Genomic DNA, 20,444 nt, shown 5'->3' with positions numbered 1-20,444 from the left:
GGTGTGGCAGCCGACTTATAAGCCCGGAGTATGGCATGCAAAGAGAAGGAATCCTGGGAACAAACTGACTAGCCAGATTAGCCAAAATAGTGACCTTGGGCTCCTACAAGAGACCCTCCTGCCTCAGTCAATGCAGTGGGAGATGACGGGGGAAGACATCTGATGTCAACCACTGGCTTCCTCCACACATATACACATGAGCATGCACCCTCACACACATATCACACACATATCAATACATGCATGCATATCACACATATAAAAAAGAAAGGAAGATAGAGAGAAAGAAACTAATGGATGTGTGCCACAATCACTGTATACACAAGAGACCAAGGGACAAATGCTTTTAAAGGTCTAATTTGTATACTAAAAGCCAGCAGGGGGCTGGGGAATAGTAAGGGTCCGAGTTCAATCTGCAGCACTTCCGTTAACAGCCACGCTAGGTTGTGCGTGCCTTAACCCTAGCACTGGGGAACAGAGGCTCTTAGATCCCAAGAGCTTCCGGAGGACAGTGTAGTTGAAGCAGTGAGCTTCAGTGAGAGATGTCTCAAGGTAATAGGCAGAGAGTGGGATAGGAAGGTTCCCCATGTCTTGCTTTGGTCTCGGTGCTGACATAATGTGCATGCATCACACACATAAACATCTCCCCCACAGTCCACACAACACACACACATATGCACACACACACACACACACACACACTCACATGCATGCATATACACACACATGCATGCACATACACACATTCACATGCACACACACACATTTACACATACACACACATTCACACACACTCATACACAAAAATTAAAAAAATATAGATTAGAAACAAGCACAAAGCAAAGCAGGGAACGAGAGATATGAATTCTGAAGGTGGTTGGAGGATGAGGAAGAGTCACAGAAAACCTCAGCGTGGAGAAGTGTTACTGTGAAGCTCTCTCAGGGGTGAGTCCGCATGGTGGTACTCTTGGTTCGTCATCTGCCCGTCTGTCTATTATTTCCTCCTAGGAAAGGTTTCGGGGTCCAACACAGCACTCCACTCACCAGGATGCATCTCACTGTGTGCACGGCACTCGCGTCTTTATGGTTGGCTGCCCAGTGGAGGGGGATCTTGCCCTCCACGTCAGGAATCCCGATGTTGGAGTCGTGCTTGATGAGCAGCTTCGCGTGCTCGGGATTGTTGTAGTAGGCGCTCCAGTGCAGAGCCGTTTGCTGCAAGGTAGAGGGGACCTTGAAAATCCACAGGGCCCTACTCTTCTGGAACACCTCCTGTGACAGGCACGTTTGAGAGACTCTCTGGGAGACAAGGACCCCTTAATTTGCATGTGACAGAAGTCAGCAGTGTGTGGGTGCCCTGAGAGTCATGTGACTCCAGAGGCTGACCAAATAACAGGGAGAGGAAAGATGACTTAGGAATAATCGCCAGCCAGGTACTCACGCTCCTGATGTTACACCCCTGGCTATCACTAAGATTCGAATTAGAATCTTAGAATTTCACAGAAAGATTTAAATTTTGATGTTAACCGGAAGGAAAGTATGCTACAGGCAACCCATGGATCTAGAACCCTTTAGCTTATCAAATTTAAACTTAAGAACAAGTTCGCATACTAATAGCTAAATCTAGCTACTAATCGATACTTTTAAAATTAAATCTGTATTTTATTTGAAATAAAAGTTTAAAGTGGTAATTCTGGATGCAGTAAAGTTATTTGAAAACTACGTTTGCCACTGCCATGAACATGCCTCTCACAGACAGTCACTAGGGGAAAACATGAGATGCTCAGACACGCACTAGACACTCAGTGATTCAGCAGCGCAGTCTAGAATTGGACAGTTACTGACAGGACTAAGCTCATCTGTCCTAAAGTTGAAAGACTAACATCCGTGGTATGCATTCAAAGTACACTTCCAGGTATTTATTTATTATGAAGTCATTATTAATGCATTATTTCCTACAAGATTCATTTTATTTTTGTTTACTTCGTGTGCTTGGTGAACTCCAGGAGGTCAGAGGAGAGTCTGGACCTCTGGGAGCTTCATTACCGACCCCTGGGAGCTGCCTAGTGGGAGCGCTTGGAACAGGACGCTGCCCTCTGCAACTGCCGAGCCGGCTCTTTAGCCCTAACCCATTTTCATTTTTATTAATGACCGAAGTCACAGAAAAAAATCACTACTTAATAACAATCATTAACTGATTATAACCACCTTTAATAAACACATTGTCTTTACTTCCTCCTTTTTCCTAGTTATGGTTATGCAGGGTATATTTACACAAATACAATATGAGCTTAGTGGTTTGTACTTATATTTTTTACATCTCTTTTACTTTTCTATTTATTTTGCTGTGGAAATGCTTGCTGGGATGTCTGAATACATGGAGTTGCTCCTCCTACAGGGACGGTGGCAATGCTCCCACAGGGACGGTGGCAATGCTCACCTTCCTTCCCAAGGCTTCACAGAACGTTCTTCTTCCATTTGTCCTTGACTGTGACTGTGCATTACCTTGTTTTTGTCCTGTGTATCCACCTCCCCGGGCGCCATAAACTTCAGCAGGAGCGCTAGACACTTGGGGCTGCTGTGCCGGGTGCTCAGGTGCAGAGGCGTCATCTCTTCTAGGTCCTTCTGCATCCAGTTCGCTCTGCGAGTGAGCAAGAGCTTCATAAAGCGGTAATTTCCCTAGAAGAAGAGAGGAAAAGGAGAGGAAGAGGAGAATTTACTTTGTGGCCGGCGAGTAAATGCATTTTAAATGTTTTAAATGAAGGTGGATTTGAACCACCTTCAGAGTACACCATGCAGGAAAGTTAATAAAAGGAAAAATGGACAGTGATTGCTTTATGTTTCCGTTTCTCGTGATCGCTTTTGAACACACATAACTTACACAGTGGCTGCCCCACATTATTTGGTTATGTAACATGTTTTATTTAGCCAGACTATTATTGCTAGGTGTTTAGAATGTTAGTCTATTACTACTGGATATGCAGACACAAAAGCTTTCAATCATAAATATTTATTACAGAAAATGCTTCGATGTACACCATTTTGTACTCAGCTTTTCTCCTTTAATTTATCATAAAATTAACCAGCAGCCACATTTGGGGGTTAAGTTGGTCCATTTTATGTTTTTTATGGTGTATCTTTTAAGTTACTGTCCTCTATCACCAATATGTAGGGTCTTTATTGGCTGTCAAAATACGGTACATTCATTACTGTAACATGCTCTTTCTATGACTGCTCCACGGCCACTTACCACTGTCTGTCTGTGGGAGCAGGGCTCCTGTCCCCGGTGTAGTTCCTAATGCAGACTAAGTGCTCCATGTGTAAATAGATTCTGTGATGGGCTGAGCATGAAGGGATGGACGAATGCACTTTTGTTTTCACTTAAGTATTCCGATTTACAGTTGTTATTTGAGATCAGATAAGTGAAGAGTCTGAATTCTCATGTAACTGATACTTGGTTCTTCTTGCTTTTAAAAGTTTCATTAGCTTTTCTAACAGTGCACAAGCCTCGTCTGGCTTCAATTTTACTGTCAGCTCTGAGAAGAAAGACAGGAAAGTTTCCTCAAGAGGGCGCCCCGCTCTAAGCTTCCTTGAGAGAGCGCCCTGTTATAAGTTTCCTCAAGAGGGCGCCCCGCTCTAAGCTTCCTTGAGAGAGCGCCCTGCTATAAGTTTCCTCAAGAGGGCGCCCCGCTCTAAGCTTCCTTGAGAGAGCGCCCTGTTATAAGTTTCCTCAAGAGGGCGCCCTGCTCTAAATTTCCTGCCACCTTTCCTTGGAAGGAAGAAATAAGTGCTCTATTAGAAAAAAAAAAAAATCTGTATGACACTTCATACCAAAAAAAATAAGGTTTGACCTTTCTGAGCATAACATTTCAAATATTACAGAATAATTCATTATGACCTTTTAGAGATATTCAACCAGACAGTCATTTTGGTTGTGGAATCAGAAAATAGAGAGAAGGAAAGTCACACAGTTGGCAGTGGTGACCACTAGGCAGACGAGGTGCCTGGCATATCATGTTTCCTGTTATTCTTGGCTCTCAGACTTTCCTAACCACATGCTATATACCAGTAATAAGCGCTCCTCCATTCAGTCAACAAACATTTGTTACGCCTGGTTATGAAGCAGGCGATTAGGACAGAGCTTTTGATATGGATTTCATCTTGGTGCTACAATAAAGTGTGGTGGAAAATGTCTACCTGTAAAGCAGAGGCAACAACGCCCAGGATTCTTACCGTGTGAAAGGAGGCACACAGTATCTGAAACATAATTGAACAACACACCAAGTGGGTGCCTAGCAAATGTTTCCTAGGACTACGAGGTTCCCCAGAGACTGGGCTTCTCATCAGACCCGGATCTCACCAAGACTAGCCTGGCCAGCAAGACGATGAAGATGGTAGGTGGATGGAAGAAGAGCTGGTCATAAGGGGTGGCAGGGAGAGAGGCTTGGTCATCGCCATCTATAGTGCAGTCAGTGGGTAAGAAGAGAACCAAGAATACAGATAGAATGATAGAGATAAAGGCTTGTCTGATTTTCTTACACTGAAGGTCATGTCTATGATCTACCCACAGTTTACAACTCAAGGCCAACAGAAATTTGACTGCTGCTCTGGGGAGGAGACAGCTATATGAACAGATGAGCTTCTTTAGGTCTGGACACTATCAGGTATTATGTATGATGGCTGGGCCGAGACACAATGTAATTCACTTGGGCCAATGTCAAACTCCTGGGTCTCATAAGCAAGCATTTATTTTTTAAATATTTATTTATTATGTATATATCATACAGATTTATGCCTGTGTGTAAACCTGCAGGTCAGAAGAGGGCGTTGGATCTCAATATGGATGATTGTAACCCACCATGTGGTTGCTGGAAATTGAACTCAGGACCTCTGGCAGAGCAGACAGGTTCTTAAGCACCAAGCCATCTCTCCAGCCCCAGCAAGCATTTATGAGATGGTATTGTAGATTGGTAGAGTTAGTTTGGGGTCAAGCAGAACAATGCAGCCAGAGGCCAAGAGAGAAGCCAGATTGAATCAGTTAGCTTGGAGAGGAGTTTGCATCAAAACAGGAGGATATGCCCACCTCTCACGAGAAGAGAGAGGAAAGGGAAGCTACTTAAGGGAGAGACAGTACAGGCAAAAGAGTGTACAGTATACGAATAGAGTAGAGTTAGTGGAGAGCAGTGCAGTAGAGTTGAGAGGGAGAGTAGAGAAGCACAGAGAGGGAGAAGGAGGAGGATGGTTATAGAGACACAGGTTGTAGAGAGGGAACAAGCCAGACACAGGTGAAGACAGAATTTGCCAGAGATGATAAGGAGCCAACTTAGAACAGATTGGTAGAGTTAGTTTGGGGTCAAGCAGAGCAATGCAGTCAGAGGCCAAGAGAGAAGCCAGATTGAATCAGTCAGCTTGGAGAGGAGTTTGCATCAAAACAGGAGAGTTGAGCCATCCAGCCAGAGCTTAGAAAGAACTAGAAAGGGTGAGATTATTCATTTGTAAGTCTCAGAGACTGGAAACATTCTATGCCTAGGTTAGATTGTATGGAGGCTAGAAGCTTCCAGGACAAGCAGAGGTTAGCAGGTGGAGGCAGTGAGCCTCAGAGATGACAATTACGACAGGTGAATAAAACTTAATTTTACACAATTATATGCAGACTCAATCTCTACAAATAAGCAGAAGGGACAGAGTTTTCAGAACCGAAATGAAAAGGGCTTGATGTGTGGCTCAGTGGTAGCATGATCACACAAGAACAGTGTTTAATTTCCAGTAGAGAAGGGGGAAATCCATTTATTTTAAAACTATTTGATTGATTTTAAAACTATATGATATGTGTATGTGGTATGTGTGTGGGTATGAATTTGTGTACACACATATGTGTATATATATGCGTGAGTGTGTGGAAACTACTGCTGATTTAGACGCATGCATACAGTGATTTAATCGGAGTAATAAGGTATGAAGATTTTGAGTGAATTACTTTGATATTTGCATTTAAATTTTTACTTTGAAATAATAAAACATAACAGGGATTGGGAAGATGATTCGGTTGATAAAGTGACCTGCAGGTATGAGAACTTGAGTCAATACCCACAAACCAAGCTGAATATGAAGACGTGCTTCTGTAATCTCAGCACTGGGAGGTGGAGGCAGGTGGATTCCCAGGCTTGTTGGCTCTAGATGAGTAAACCAGTGAGCTCCTCCTAGCCTAGTGAGAGACTCTGTCTCAAAAACCTAGATGGGAAAGTGATTGAGGAAGACCTGATTGACTTTGGGCCCCTGCATACGTGTGTACACCTGTGTACTACCTATGCATAAACACAAATGTGTACATGTACATACACACACCTCATGCACACACAGAATCAAACATAACAATTACATGTAATGTTCTCTTTGTGTGCTCAACTTCTTTTTTCCCTCTTTAGAAGCTCCCACAATGACTTGGGAGTTTCTCCATTTAATTGATTTTTTTGTGTTTTGCACCACAACCATGGCACCTATTATACAGAAATGTTTAATTGGGGCTGTCTTATGGTCAGGTTCAGTCCACTATCATCAAGGCAGGAAGCATGGTGGCATGCGGACAGACATGGTGCTTGAGAGGCAGAGAATTCTATGTCTGAATCGGTAGGCAGCAGAAAGGGAGTGACAGTGGACCTGGCTTGAGCATTTGAAACTTCAAAGCTCTCCCCCAGTGACATACTTCCACCAACAAGACCATACCTCTAACAAGGTCACATCTCCTAATAACGCCACTCTCTATGGGCCTATGGGGCTATTTTTATTCAAACCACCATACTCTGGTTCATTATCTCTTCACTAGAGAAGCATTCTGTTATGAGAATGTGTATTTATTTCCTCTAGAGAAATACTTAACACATTTCTCACTGTTCACAATCGGTGCTATAATGAATTGTTTTGTACATATCTTCTGGTAAGTGTACAAGAATTTCTGGGCTCTCTCAAAAGCAGTTCCAATTTGCATTCCCAACAGAAACATGAGAATTCTTGTTTCTCTTGTCCTACTTGGTTTTGTCAAGGTGTTGACGTTGGCCAATCTAATTGGTATGCAGTGCTATTTTATCATAAGCTTAATCTGCCCTTCCCCAGCGGAGGTGGACCATGTTGTTAGCTATTTGTTTCTTCTTTTGTTGATGGCCTTGTCGTGCCGTTTGCTAATTTGGAAACTCAGCTATTTGTCTTTCTTCCTGGAATATTTGTACAGATTCTGGATACTCACCTTTTTGTTTTCCTTAGGATCTTTTGTTAGTAATGAGCTAATATTCAGAATGGTATTATCTCCCCTTGCACTTTATTTTTTATTTATTCCTTTTTATTGATTCAGTTTGTTCTTTGACAATTTCACATATATATTTAATACATTCTGTTTACTCTCTCTCCTCTCATCTCTCTGTCAATCCTCACTCCTCCCCACTGTCTCCTTCCCACATTCATACCATTTTGTTTTGTGACCTAATGATTTAACCAGGATCATCCGTGTAACCACTGGTTTGGAAATATCATGGTACCAAATTGAAGGCTAAATATTAATGTGTGTACCTTCAGGCAAGCAATATTCTCAACCTTAGCCACAGAAGCTTTTCTTTGCAGTGAATTCTGATGAATGCAGAGACTCATGGGAGTTCAAGATGTTTAAAATAAATGGTGTTTGAGTACTTAGCCCTAGACGGGACATGTATAGAACCTATTTAAGGCCCAGAGAATATTGGAGAAGGGAGAGCAGGAAAAATATAAGAGCCAGAAGACAGGAGGAACGGCTGGGAAATACTATCTTCATACGTGACACAGTTAGTGTGAACAATCTCATAGTAGCTGTGGTAGGCGGCAGGAGCCTGCCAGTAGCTAATCATGAATCAGGGAAGGGCTCCTGGCCCTGGTCCTCCCTACTGAACCGTAGGCAACTAAAGTATGAAGGAACAGTTCTCGATTTCAGTTGTGGACCAAATGGTATTAACTTTTCTTCAATGTTCAGTTTCTTCCTATCTTTTGGTATGTTTTTATAAGTAGATTATTGCTATCATTATAGCTATTACTATTGAGACAGAGTCTGTGCTGTTTAGTCCTGGTTGGCCTCACATGTGCGGTTATCCTGATGTCTCGGCTTCCCAAGTGCTGGGATTACAGGCATGTAATCTAATCCATGTACAGTTCTTAGCTCTCAAGTCAATTTTAAGGGAGGCTTCTTTGTTACAGCTTTTATCTTTCCCTCCACTTACCCTTCGGTTTGCTTTGACATAGCTCCTCATCTAGTCTATGAATCCACCCGACAGCATTCTCTTGGAGCCTTGTCTCCTGTCCTTAGGGACAGTCACTCTGCTAATGGCAGCTTTCTGGTCCTGAGGTTGGCTTTGTTTTTGTCAGTTCTCTAAGCAGCATTCTCTAGAGCTGTAGAGCAATCTGAGGACACCCTGAACCTCTAAGTGTATTTCTCAAAACAAACAAACAAACAAACAAACAAACAAACCCAAAAGCCTTGTAATCACTCATTGGGAAAAAGGAGTCTTTTCTTGAGCAAGATGTGGCTAAAACCATACTCTTTGTGACTTCCATGTGGTTGCAGTAAGCGTTTCTATCATTACCTTCTCACTCATACATCCGTCCATGAGGCTACCATGTTCTCTTTATCCGGCCACTGAATACCTAGGCCATTTGCCTTCTCCTCAGCTGAAGCAAGGCAGCTTCAGTGCCTTTGACTTTGACTTGGAGACACCAAAGAGGCAGAAGTTCTGTCCCAAAAACAGGACCTACAAATCTCCTCCCATTGACCTATGAATTTGGGTTTTTTTGGCATGGTCCCAGCACTCCTCACCATTGAACTTGGGGAGAAAACAGTTGTTCACTGACATACACAAATGTTCATCATATTTTGGTCCATTTATAGGTTTGCATATAATTTTGCCCTGGAAATATTATAACTATATTTATAATAGCAAATATAAATGTAGAGAAGGCATTCTGTCACATTTCATTCTAAATGCTAACCACATTAGATAAAAATATATTGTTTTATGTTGAAATGGAAATAATAGAAACATTTGTTATAATGATATCTATATAATTACATATTTATAAATATTCAAGGCATTTGCCATATTAAATTTTAAAAAGAAACACTATCCCTAGGAAGTATATAGGTCACAATTTTCAGTAATCAGTGAAACTTTCCTATAATGGTTGCAGATGCAAATGGGATTTGGAAGTATCACAATCATGTTGGGAGAGTGGATGCCCTTGTCTTGGGTATCCTGTGGGGTTAGATGCAAAACTTTGACCCTGGTTTGCTGGAATCACTTCTCAGAGTTGAGCTTGCCGTGAGCAGCCTTAAAAAATAAGGTAATATCACCGCTGAGACAGGCAATCGGCTTGCTTGTTGTTTACTAAAAGTTGCAGAGTCTCAAAGTACAACATTCCTTAAACGTCACTCCAACTCCACCACGTGCTGTGCTCGCAAGTGTCCTCTGCATCTGATACTTGGGAACAAGGGGAACGGATACAGACAAGCAGGTGAGCATACTACTTGCTATGGTATCCGCAGAACTCCTTTTCATTGCTGACGGGAGTCTTGTGTCTCCTCACAGTGTCCGCAGTGAACATGTTACCTTATAAGAAGGGTGGAAATAAACCCCAGAACAGAAGGCAGTGAAAGAGTTTAAAATGCTGATATCGTTTGAAAAACAAGGAAAGGGGGTTGGGGATTTAGCTCAGAAAAACAAGGAACGAGCCCTTCGAGCTCCTTAGGATCAGGAAGGAGACAACTCCCTCACGTTAAGTCCAAGTAGTGAGTGAGAGGATAGAGACGGACTCCACTAGCCTATCTGTTAATAAATCTGAAGGGTAGGATGCAGGAGTAAGGCCAGCTGCCCAGACAGGGCCTTGCACTTGTTCCTCCTCCTCTCGGAGCAGGCAGACGCAGGGCACTGGAATAATGACGCACAGTGGCATGTGCTCATGGCTGCTAAGCTGCAGTCCAGAGCAGAGGTTAGTGGTGAGAGGAAGGAGGAGCTTGTTAGGTACAGCATTTTAGATGGAAGCACTGGCTGGTCATTTGGTTGAGACACACGTGAGCAACTGCTTGGAAGTTAATGCAAAGCTGCCTGACAGCATCCAGCCTATTGGGCAGTGAAGACCAACTCTGTGGCAGCCGGCTTGTCTGACAATGAGGATAAATTCTGGACATAACTGATGGCCACTGTCTGAGGCAAGGCTGTGGCTTTGGCCTATTTCAATGATGACTTGATGTTATCCATGGAGAGAGGCAGTAACTGCCTAACCACATGGGAAACTCTGAAACGCTCACTGGTTACAGAGGCTGTTCAGCCCAGTAGGCTGAGAGGAAACTGTCACTTTCACTTCAGCAGTAAGGTCTGGCCATACTCTCTCTAGTCCTTGGCCTGTGGTCAACACTGTACTGATAAGAGCTCCACGAGGAAGACTACAGATGGTAGGTTAAATACTCTTCCCTCTGCTGCTGCAAACCATGGGAACACATCATGGCTGCCAATCAGATAGTGTGTGTATCGTTTGTGTCGCTGTCCAGTAAGGGCCTGTTCTCTGATAAGAACAGCAGGGAGCAACCTGATGAACAAGGTTAGATTACCTTGGTCATTAGTCTTCTTCCATTTGGATCTAACATTGTACTCGATATGGGGATGGATCTATCCTTGTAGACTAGACACAAAGTAAAATGTATGTTTTTATGTAAAAGACACCACTGTATATGGCACTTGAACCAGTCTCTTTCAAGTAGGCCTGCTTCTCTTACGGTTCAGAAAGCCGAGTTAATGGAACACTGCACCTCCTGATTCTTGGCAGGACATCTGAAACTTGCTCTTGGACCCATCTTCCATCTTGTCCCCGTAGAACCATTTCAGGTCACAATATGAACAGTTTCAGTCACTTGTTCTACTCCAACCATAAGAAGTCGTTGATTCTAAACTGTTTCATGTTTTTGAGTTTTGAGGCCATCTATGGTGTGACCACGGTGTACCATTGTCAGGAAGGCCACCCAGCAATGGACCAATAGTTAAGGGGCCATTTTATTGACACTTCCTTTTCCACACCATCCTCAGCTATCTGGAATCACTGAGAGCCGTGACACTTGAAAATCAGTTTAAAAAAAAAAACCAAAAAACTACTTCTAGATTTATCTCTTAGAAGCTCCTGGTCTACAATCCAAATGAGGCAATTTGGCTACTGAATGTGTCCTCCCTAGAGAGTTCCTTTCATGTGGGAGGTGATATATTGGCATTATAATATACCTATTTTTAAAAAACAAAACAGTTGCTCCATTCTGTCCATTACCAATCAAGAAGCTTTTCTTCTCCCCCAAAGCCATTTCAGGCTGGCTCTGACTGACAAATCCTTCAGTGATATCTTGGACAAAACAGGGATTAGCAATTCAAAATGTAATCTGGTTCACTAATCTGGATTAATTTGTCCAAGTGATATGGTTCTAGATAAAAAAAAAAATAAATCCACAATGACCACAGAATTGAGTACCTTGCCCACTGATCCTCCAACAGTGGCCTAAATTATCTCTGTAAACTTGTTCCATGTTCATGCATCTTTCTGGATAGAAGGTATGTGTAGGGGTGATTAGAAAGGTGAAGGTATAGCTGTCAAGGTGAGACTCATGGGCTGCTGGGGTGGCTCAGTGGGTTAAAAGCACTTGCTTTCAAGCCTGAGGACCTGAGTTCAATCCCTAGAACCCACATGATGGGAGAAGAAACCCAACTTGGAGAAGAAAAACAGCTTTTTCAAGATGTCTTCTGGCTTGCTACAGCACAGGTGTGGCAGTCAAGGGATAACTTGAAAGAGCTGCCTCACTGTGGCTCTTAAACATACGAGGATACAGTATTTTTAGAAAGGGATAGGACTCCCGAGTTTTGTGACTGAAGAGGGAAGGCAAACACTTCAGGACTTGGGAAAGAAGCTCAGACTTTGTAAGATGCAGGAACAGAACAACTGGTACTCTGTCTTTCGGATCTCGTACTGGATTCTAACAAAATGAAGATGGCTTGCACATGAATCACAGAGAGGTGGAGATGAGGCTGACCTACTGCAGTGTTTGCCACGGCCACCCATGAACAAAGAAGCATTTCTATTAATGTTTAGTTCTGATTCTTCGCTATGACTGATGTCATCCAATACCCAAACATGGATCCAATTACAGGCAAGAAGTACAGGGACAGGCGCAACCTTATTTTAATCTCATGGTCACATATCCATATGCTCCCTGAGAGCATGTGAGCATGAGAAGCCTTAGAGTGCGTCATGTGTGACAACCGAAGCTGCAACTGCCTGTGACACTGACCGGTACCTCTTCTGTGTTTGTACATAGGCCAGGGCAGAGTCCTCCGTTGGCTTGGGGAGCTGTGATACCAAGGTTCAACATTAAGTTCCCCTGTGTAGGTATTGACCAGGGGTAAACTGGCCTTGGATACTACATTCTAGATGTTTGGAGTACGACCTACTGTCTCCTATGGGACCTATTCAGAGTTGACTTAGTCTAGGATGCTGTCAGTCACAGTAGTGTTGACATTCCTTACTTAGGCGACTTCCCAGGGTCATGCTGGGGGACGAGCCTGTGCCTTCATCCTGGAGAGCCCAGAGCTCAGTGCTGTTTAGCTGTGACGGAAGCGCAGTGTGCACAGCATCCATCTGGCGCTCCAGCTCAGGCTCTGTACTGTGCGGTGAGTAATAAGCCCTTTGTCTACGCTCTGGAGTCTAATGTTTATTTTAAGCATCCACGCAATATTAACAGACCAACTTCTTAGCTTGCATATGGGCAAAATCAAATCTGAGACCTGTCTGACAATTCAGTATTATCATAGTACAGAGCACTGGGTAAGACGTTAACGTTATGATTAAATAGATTCTAGAATGACATGATAAGGAACGCAAAACCCATTTGTCTAGCATTTATAGCATTCAATTATTATTTTTAAATGAAAGCACATAAACTGGAGCTATGAACCATTACATCCTACTTGAAATAAAAACATACTTTCTGTGTATACATAAATGGTTCTGTGTAATGAAAGCCAATATGTTTTTAACCTAGACCAGGAGATTACTACCCGCATACAAAACAGAGACTATAAATGCTTCTGTCTTTGGACTATCTTCCTGTCTCATATGATTTAAGTGTCTGCTTGTATTTTGGATTTTTAGTCGGTAGAGTGAATTTTTATAGGACAGCAAAGCAAATAGTTATAAAAATCAAATTACTGAAGAATATGAATTTACTGGGCTCTAGAAACGAAATTGAGTCTGCATTGTTTTTTCCCAGTGGCAGACAGAGTCTCTCCTTCCTTAAACTTCTGGTGGTCAATTTCAATACTGTGCTTTGTGACAAAGCTTTTTAATTGCCTGTGACAGTGAGTGTGTTGCTAGCCTGCCATACTGAGCAAATCTTTGGAAACAGTTTAAAAAGTTCCTTGACAATTCTAAGCAAAGGCTAAGAAGGATGCTTCAAAGGCAGCCTCTGAGCTTTATTTGCTATTTTCCAAGTTTAAGATGCTCATCCATCTGGCAGAGCAGCCAGACCATACATCAGCCAAGAACATCTCTCCGGATTGAAGCACATTCTGGCTTTCAAAGAGGATTTGACTGAAGGGAAAGCAACATCTTTAGCTGCTCCATGGCTGAACTCTGCTAATATTTCTCCCCAGTGCCTCCTCCAAGCCTTGGCTCCATCTACTAACTTGGTTTCCATAGGAATAGACAGAGCTATCAAGTGCCACATCGTCAAACAGTATAAGAAAAAAAAATGTTACTGCAAAAAAAAAAATGCTTTTCTTCTCTATGAAGAAACTATGGAAAGACTCTTTATTCCAAGACTTCTTACCCAACAGCAGGATTTTCCTGTGTCTTTTGGGATTATGATAGTATATTTTATTTAGATTATCAAGTCTTCTCAGCAGACAGGAATTTATCTATAGGAAACTAACAAAAAATAAAAAAAATGCAAAAGTGCTTAAAAAAAGTGCAAAAGGCGTGATGATTATTTTCATGAGGGCAATTCTATTCTGCTTGTGCTATTCTCTCATTTATTTAGGGTGGTTCTTTAAGATGGCGTGGCCTTTTAAAGTTAGTTTTACAGTTAGCTTATGACGACATTTTATACAAAGTGTGTTGTTATACTTTGTTCTCGTTCCTTCCCCTTCCCAGGCCTAGCTTTCCTCCCCTCCATCTGCAGCTAGAGCCTGTCTTCTCCCATGCAGCCTCGGCTGGCTTCCTTATTCCATGCCTTCTGTTACACCCTGTGCTTCTCCTCTCATGAGCCCCCTTCTACTTCCATACCATACACTCTCTCTCCCACATCTCTCATAATTTTAAATCAAGATTTTATGAATGAGAGAAAACATGAAGCATTTGCCTTCTGTTACCCCCTGTATTTCCCACCGCTCTCGAGATCACTTCTCTCATGATCCCCTTTCTACTTTCATGCCATATATTGTCCCCTCCCTGCTCCTTTCTATTTATGTGTGTATGAACCGTATTACCTTTAGCCACTCACCTGTTGAGGACGTCTGGGCTGATTCCACTTCCTGGCTATTGTGACTAACCAGCAACAGATAGGAATATACAACTGTCTCTGTAGGGAGCGTCTAGAGTCATCTGGATACATACCCAGGTATAGCTGGGCCATATGGTATCTCCATTTTCAGTTTTTAAAAAGAATTACTTTATTATTTATCCATGGGTATGTGTACGTATGCCACAAGTGTGTATGTGCCTGTGAAGTCTGGTCAGAGCTACAGGCAGTTGTGAGCCACCTGACATGGAGCCTGGGAACTAAACCGTGGTCCTCTAGAAAAGCACCAAGCATCCTTTAATTGTTGAACCATCTCTATAGCCTCCATTTTGAGGTTTTTGAGAGACTGCTATACAGATTTTTATAATGGATTCATATCCATAGTCATATTCATAAAGGCTACTTTTTTTTCTCATATCCCACTAGCATTTTGTTATTACTGGCTTGCTTTGATTTTTGATGATAGTCATTCTGACCGAGGTGAAATGAAGTTTGAAAGCAGTTTTAATTTGCATTCCTCTAATGGATAAAGACGCTGAACATTTTTCAAGAATTTATTGGCCACTTATATAGGTATATATTTACAGATTTTATTTTTAAATAAGTATATACATCTCTCTCTCTCTCTCTCTCTCTGTGTGTGTGTGTGTGTGTGTGTGTGTGTGTGTGTGTGTGTGTGTGTGTGTGTGCGCGCACGCGCGCGAGTGCAATCGGCAACAGAGGCCAGAAGAGGGTATTGGATCCCTGCAACTACAGACAGTTGAGAGCTGCCAGCAGCAGATGCTGGGAAACAAACCCTGGTCTTCCATGAGAACAGTTTGATCTCTTATCCAATGAGCCATCACTCAACCCTCCATTTGCACTTCTTCTGAGAGCTGTCAGTTCAGTTTATTGGTCCATTCACTACTGATTGGATGACTGGGTTTTTTTATGTTGACTTCAGAACATCTACAGGATATGTATACCAAACCTCTTGTTATGTGCTTATTACATGGAACAGTTAATTCCTACATGTCCTTCACAGAGGCTCAGGATTTGGCCATGTGTACATGTTACTCACTACCATAATATAGTGGTATGAGTCCCCTGACTAAGGGAAATAATAGCAATAACTCGTTAGAGGGGCCCCTGTGCATTGACCAGGGGTCAGCACAGGTTTTCAGGGAAAGCAAAGCCTGAGCTGTATCTTAAAGGATATTCATTTAAGCCACTTTCAAGTCAATAAAGAGAAAAGTGCGTATGGAAGCACTGTGCTAGAATGAAAGATTTAAATCATTAGTGTGGCCTCTGCTTTAATTACCCTCATGAAGTAGCATTTCTAGTTTCCCTAAAGGTTGAACATGGAATGTTAGGATGGATTATAATTACACCAGGAAGAAGGATACAGAATAAAAAAACTATGACCTTGGGATGAAGGAAAATAAAAATTGAGTTAGTATTAAGAAAGAAACAAAAAATTTAAGTGGTATGTATGTATGTATGTATGTTTGTACATACATATGTATGTATGTTGCAAGCATATGAGTGTGGGGATACATGAGCCCTGTACGGGCAATTGTAGGCCAGGACATTAGGTTTCTTCCAAAATTGCTCTGTGCCTTCAAACAGGGTCTCTCACCCCTCCCCTACCCCATGAACACTGGGGTTAAAGGCATATCTCCATGCCAGTTTGTTTTTTTAACATGGGTTCTGTGAATCCACACTTGGGTCCTCATGATTTCATAGCCAGCATTCCTACACAGTGAGCACTCTCCCCAAGCCACTACACAGCTAAGTTTGAAAGTAGGCAGAAAGCATGGGTCTTCTGCCTTTCAGAATCAATCATATTACCACCGAAAGCAAGCCGTGTGTGCTTTACATGATAACAAGCCTTATTTGTCATGTGGGAGGGAACTGAGCTGGGAGACATCCAGTGGTTTGCCTTTGAGTGTGAGAATGACTTGGCTGAGACCCATTCTCAAGTCACTGACTCCATTAAATCCTTCGATACTGCTTGAGAAGCCTAAAAGACAGACTCTATAAATGCAGCATCCCAGCATCCACATCATCAACCCTGCTTGCCTTTTCTGTCTTCGGCTTCCTGTGTCCCTTGTCTATTAAAAATTCTGCCATGAGGGAAGCAGGTAGGCTAATTTCAGATCTTCACTTTCTCCTCAGCTCCTCCAAATCCAATCCCTCAGTTTCATCCCCAGCTCTGCATCAAACCACCTGCTACAACCCCCCACCATGTCTGACTCTCCAGTGGATCACACAGATTTTTTCCCCTCCAAACTTCCCTTCCCCGATTATTCCTTCATCCCAGGCCCCAGGGAAGGAGGGTCCTAACTTGATCTTCGCTGCATCCTCCTCTCCTTCTCTGCAGCAGACTGCCTGCGGTAGCTTCCTCCATCTGCTGGATCACACAGATCTTCTTCTTTAACCTTCCTCCCAACTCACTCATCCTATTCCCAGCTCCCAACTCCAGCAGGCTTTCTCTTGGAATCTGCCAGCTAAGCCTGACAGAGAAGCAAGTAGGCCATCGAAGTAGGTAGGCAACCTTCAGATCTTCACTCTCTCCTTGCCTCCAAATCCAATCCCTGTCTCATTCCCAACCCTATAGAAAACTGCCTGTTGTGGCCCCTCCTCACACTCTGCCCCCATTCTTGGGAGACTAAACAGCCTGCTTTCCTCCTCCCTGTGCATCCCCTCAATGATTCCACTACCCTTATTCATAACTTTCAGCTTCCAATACCTAGGAATACGTTCTACCTGGATTATCCAATAATCACACCTATCTCAATCCCAGAATTCCCTACCAGGAGACACAAAACACAACCACCACAGTCACCAAGAACCAGAGAAGGATACAGAAGCCAAGGGACAAAAATCCACCCAACAAATACAAGACCGGATAGCAGCACCTAGAAATTACAATCTCCCCAAACCCAGATCCCCAGATGCCAGAATAAAAACTCAATCAGTAACAGCAAGGACACTTTGTCTCCACTAGAGCCCAGCAGCCCTACCACAGTAGGCTTTGAGTAGTCCGACATTACTGACGTACAAGAAAAGTCTTTAAAGTAGCCTTTGTGAATATGATTCAATGTCCTAAAAGAGGAAAATGAATAAATAAATCCCTTAAAGAAATCTGTGAAAACAAGAGCAGTGAAAGGACATTAATAAGATTTCAAGACTTGAAAGTGGAAACAGAATCAATAAAGAAAAGTCAAACTGAGGGAAATTTGGAAATGAAAAGTTTAGGAACTCTAACAGGAAACACAGAAGCAAGCTTTACCTACAGAGTAAGCTGCACTAAGAGGTGGAAGAGAGAATCCCAGGCATGGAAGACACAGAAGAAGAAATAGATAACTCACTCAAAGGAAAAGTTGAATATAAGGGAAAAAAACCTGGCACAAAACATCCAGGAAATCTGGGACACTATGAAAAGTCTAAATCTAAGAATAATAGGAATAGAGGAAGAAGAAGAAACCCAGGTCAAAGGCCCAGGAAAGGTTTTCAACAAGACCGTAGAGGAAAATTTTCTAACTTAAAGAAGGACATGCATATAAAGTTACAAGAAGCTTATAGAACATAAAATAGGTTGGATTACAAAAGAAAGTCCCCTCTGTATATAATAATTAGAACACTAAACATACAGAAGAAAATAAAGAATATCAAAAGCTGCAAGGAAAAGAGGTCAAAGCCAGACGTACTAGAATTACACCGGACTTCCCGATGAAGACTGTAAAAGCCATACGGGTCTGCACAGCTGTTCTCCAAACCTTAAGAAATCACAAATGCCATCGCAGACTAGTCTACTCAGCAAAACTTTCAATCACAATGATGGAGAAGATAAAGCACTCTATGATAAGCCCATATTTAAGCAGTATCTATCTACCATCCAGACTCTCGGAGCGCTCTAGAAGGAAACTCTAATCTAAAAAGGTTATATGAACCCAATAAGACACAAGGAATAAATAGTCCCAGACCAGCAAACGAAAGGAGGGGAGGTAGAGGCACACATACACACAACCACAACTAAACTAACAGAAATCAACACTGCTCATCGATATCCATTGATATCAATAGCCTCACATTCCCCCAATACAAAGACACAGACTAAAACAATGCAAACAAAACCAGAATCCACCCTTCTGGTTTATCTAAGAAACATACCTTAACATCAAGGCCAGACATTATCTTGGGGTAAAAGGATAGAAAAAGATACCCTAAACGAATGGACTTAAGAAGCAATAGATTTCATCCCAAAACTTCTCAGAAGAGAGGGAAGAACACTATATATTTATTAAAAGAAAAACCCATCAAGAGGATATTGAAATTCTTAACATCTGTGCACCAAACACAAGGGCCCATGAATTCATAAAAGAAACAGTACTACAACTTAAATCACAAATTGAGCCTCGCACGTTGATAGTGGGAGACTTCAATAACTGATTCTCACCAATAGATAGGTCATCTAGACAAAAACTGGACAGAGAAATGCAGTAGCTAACCGAGGCTATAAAACCAATGGATCTAGCAGATATTTACAGAATAGTTCACTCAAACAAGAAAGAATATATTTTCTCAGCAATTCATGGAACATCCTCTAAAACTGACCAAATGCTCAGACACAACCATGTCTCAACACATTTAAAAAAAAAAAAGGAAATTAAACCTTTGTGTCCTATCTGACCACAATGGATTAAAAGTGGATATGAACAACACCAAAACCAGAAAGCCTACGAACTCATAGAAACTGAACAAACTCACTACTGAATGAAAAATGGGTCAAGACAGAAATTAAAGACGAAATCAAAGATTTTCTGGAATTGAATGAAAATATATGCACAGCATATCCAAACTTATGGTCTACAATGAAGGTGGTTCTGAGAGGCAAGTTCATAGCACTAAGTGCCTATATAAAAAAATAAAAATAAAAGAACAAAATTAGAGAGATCTCATATTAACAACTTACAGCACACCTAAAAGCTCTAGGACAAAAAGAAGAAATCAGAAGCAAAAGGAGTAGATGGCAAGAAACAATCAGATTCACCTCCGAAATCAGTAAGAGCAAAAACGACAAACCACAGAATCAAACAACAAAGAATCAAAGAAACAGAACGGGTTCTTTGAGAAAATCAGTAAGATCGACAAACTCTTATCCAAATCAATTGAAAAACAGAGTATATTCAAATTGACGAAATTAAAAATGAAATGGGGGACATAACAACAGATACAAGGAAATCCAGAGAACCCTAAGGACACACATTAAAAACCCAAGCTCTACCAAGCTGGAAAAATTAAAAAAAATAATTTTTTATATACTTATCAAAGTTAAATCAAGATCAGATAAGCAATTTTAAAAGACCTACAACCATAGCAAAGTAGAAGCAGTTATTAAAAGTCTCCCAACAAAACAAAGGGGGCAAAGTAGGCAAACAAAAACCAAAATCTAGGGATAGATGGTTTTAGTGCAGAATTCTATCAGACCCTCGAAGAGTTAATTTCAATATTCCTCAAATTATTCCACAAAATATTAAAAGAAAAAACACTGCCCTATTTGTTTTATGAGGCCACAGTTACCCTGACACCCAAACCACATAAAGTCCCCATTAAGAAAGAACTACTAATCAATTTCTCCTTCTGAACAGAGATGCAAAAAATACTCAGTAAAATACTTGGAACCCAAATCCAGGGACCCAAGGTAAACCCAACACTACTGTTCTAAGAACAAAAAAGCAGCAACAGAATGACTCCTGGTGAATTCTGCCACACTCAGGTCAGTGCCTTGCTCAGCCATCATCAGAGAAGCTTCCTCCTGCAGCAGATGGGAACCAATACAGAGACCCAGCCAGTCTGTACGAAGTGTCAGAGACCTTGAACACTCAGCCCTGGAAGTCTCCCT

General features: G+C 41.9%; 1 protein-coding gene across 1 annotated transcript in view; it reads right to left on the bottom strand.

Moving 5' to 3' along the window:
* The window catches only part of Invs (inversin), a 139,528-nt gene that overhangs the window by 48,801 nt on the left and 70,283 nt on the right, over nucleotides 1-20,444 (bottom strand). Inside the window, exons 4-5 of the mRNA XM_032904362.1 lie at nucleotides 2,503-2,676; nucleotides 1,045-1,212 (exon numbers count right to left, since the gene is read on the bottom strand). Of these exons, the coding sequence (XP_032760253.1) occupies nucleotides 1,045-1,212; nucleotides 2,503-2,676 (342 nt within the window). The remainder of the gene's footprint in view (nucleotides 1-1,044; nucleotides 1,213-2,502; nucleotides 2,677-20,444) is intronic.

The sequence above is a fragment of the Rattus rattus genome, chromosome 1, assembly GCF_011064425.1.
Source record: "Rattus rattus isolate New Zealand chromosome 1, Rrattus_CSIRO_v1, whole genome shotgun sequence".
NCBI classification, from domain to species: Eukaryota; Metazoa; Chordata; class Mammalia; order Rodentia; family Muridae; genus Rattus; species Rattus rattus.
The sequence above is the reverse complement of the archived record's forward strand: the minus strand, read 5'-3'. Positions and strand labels throughout refer to the sequence as shown.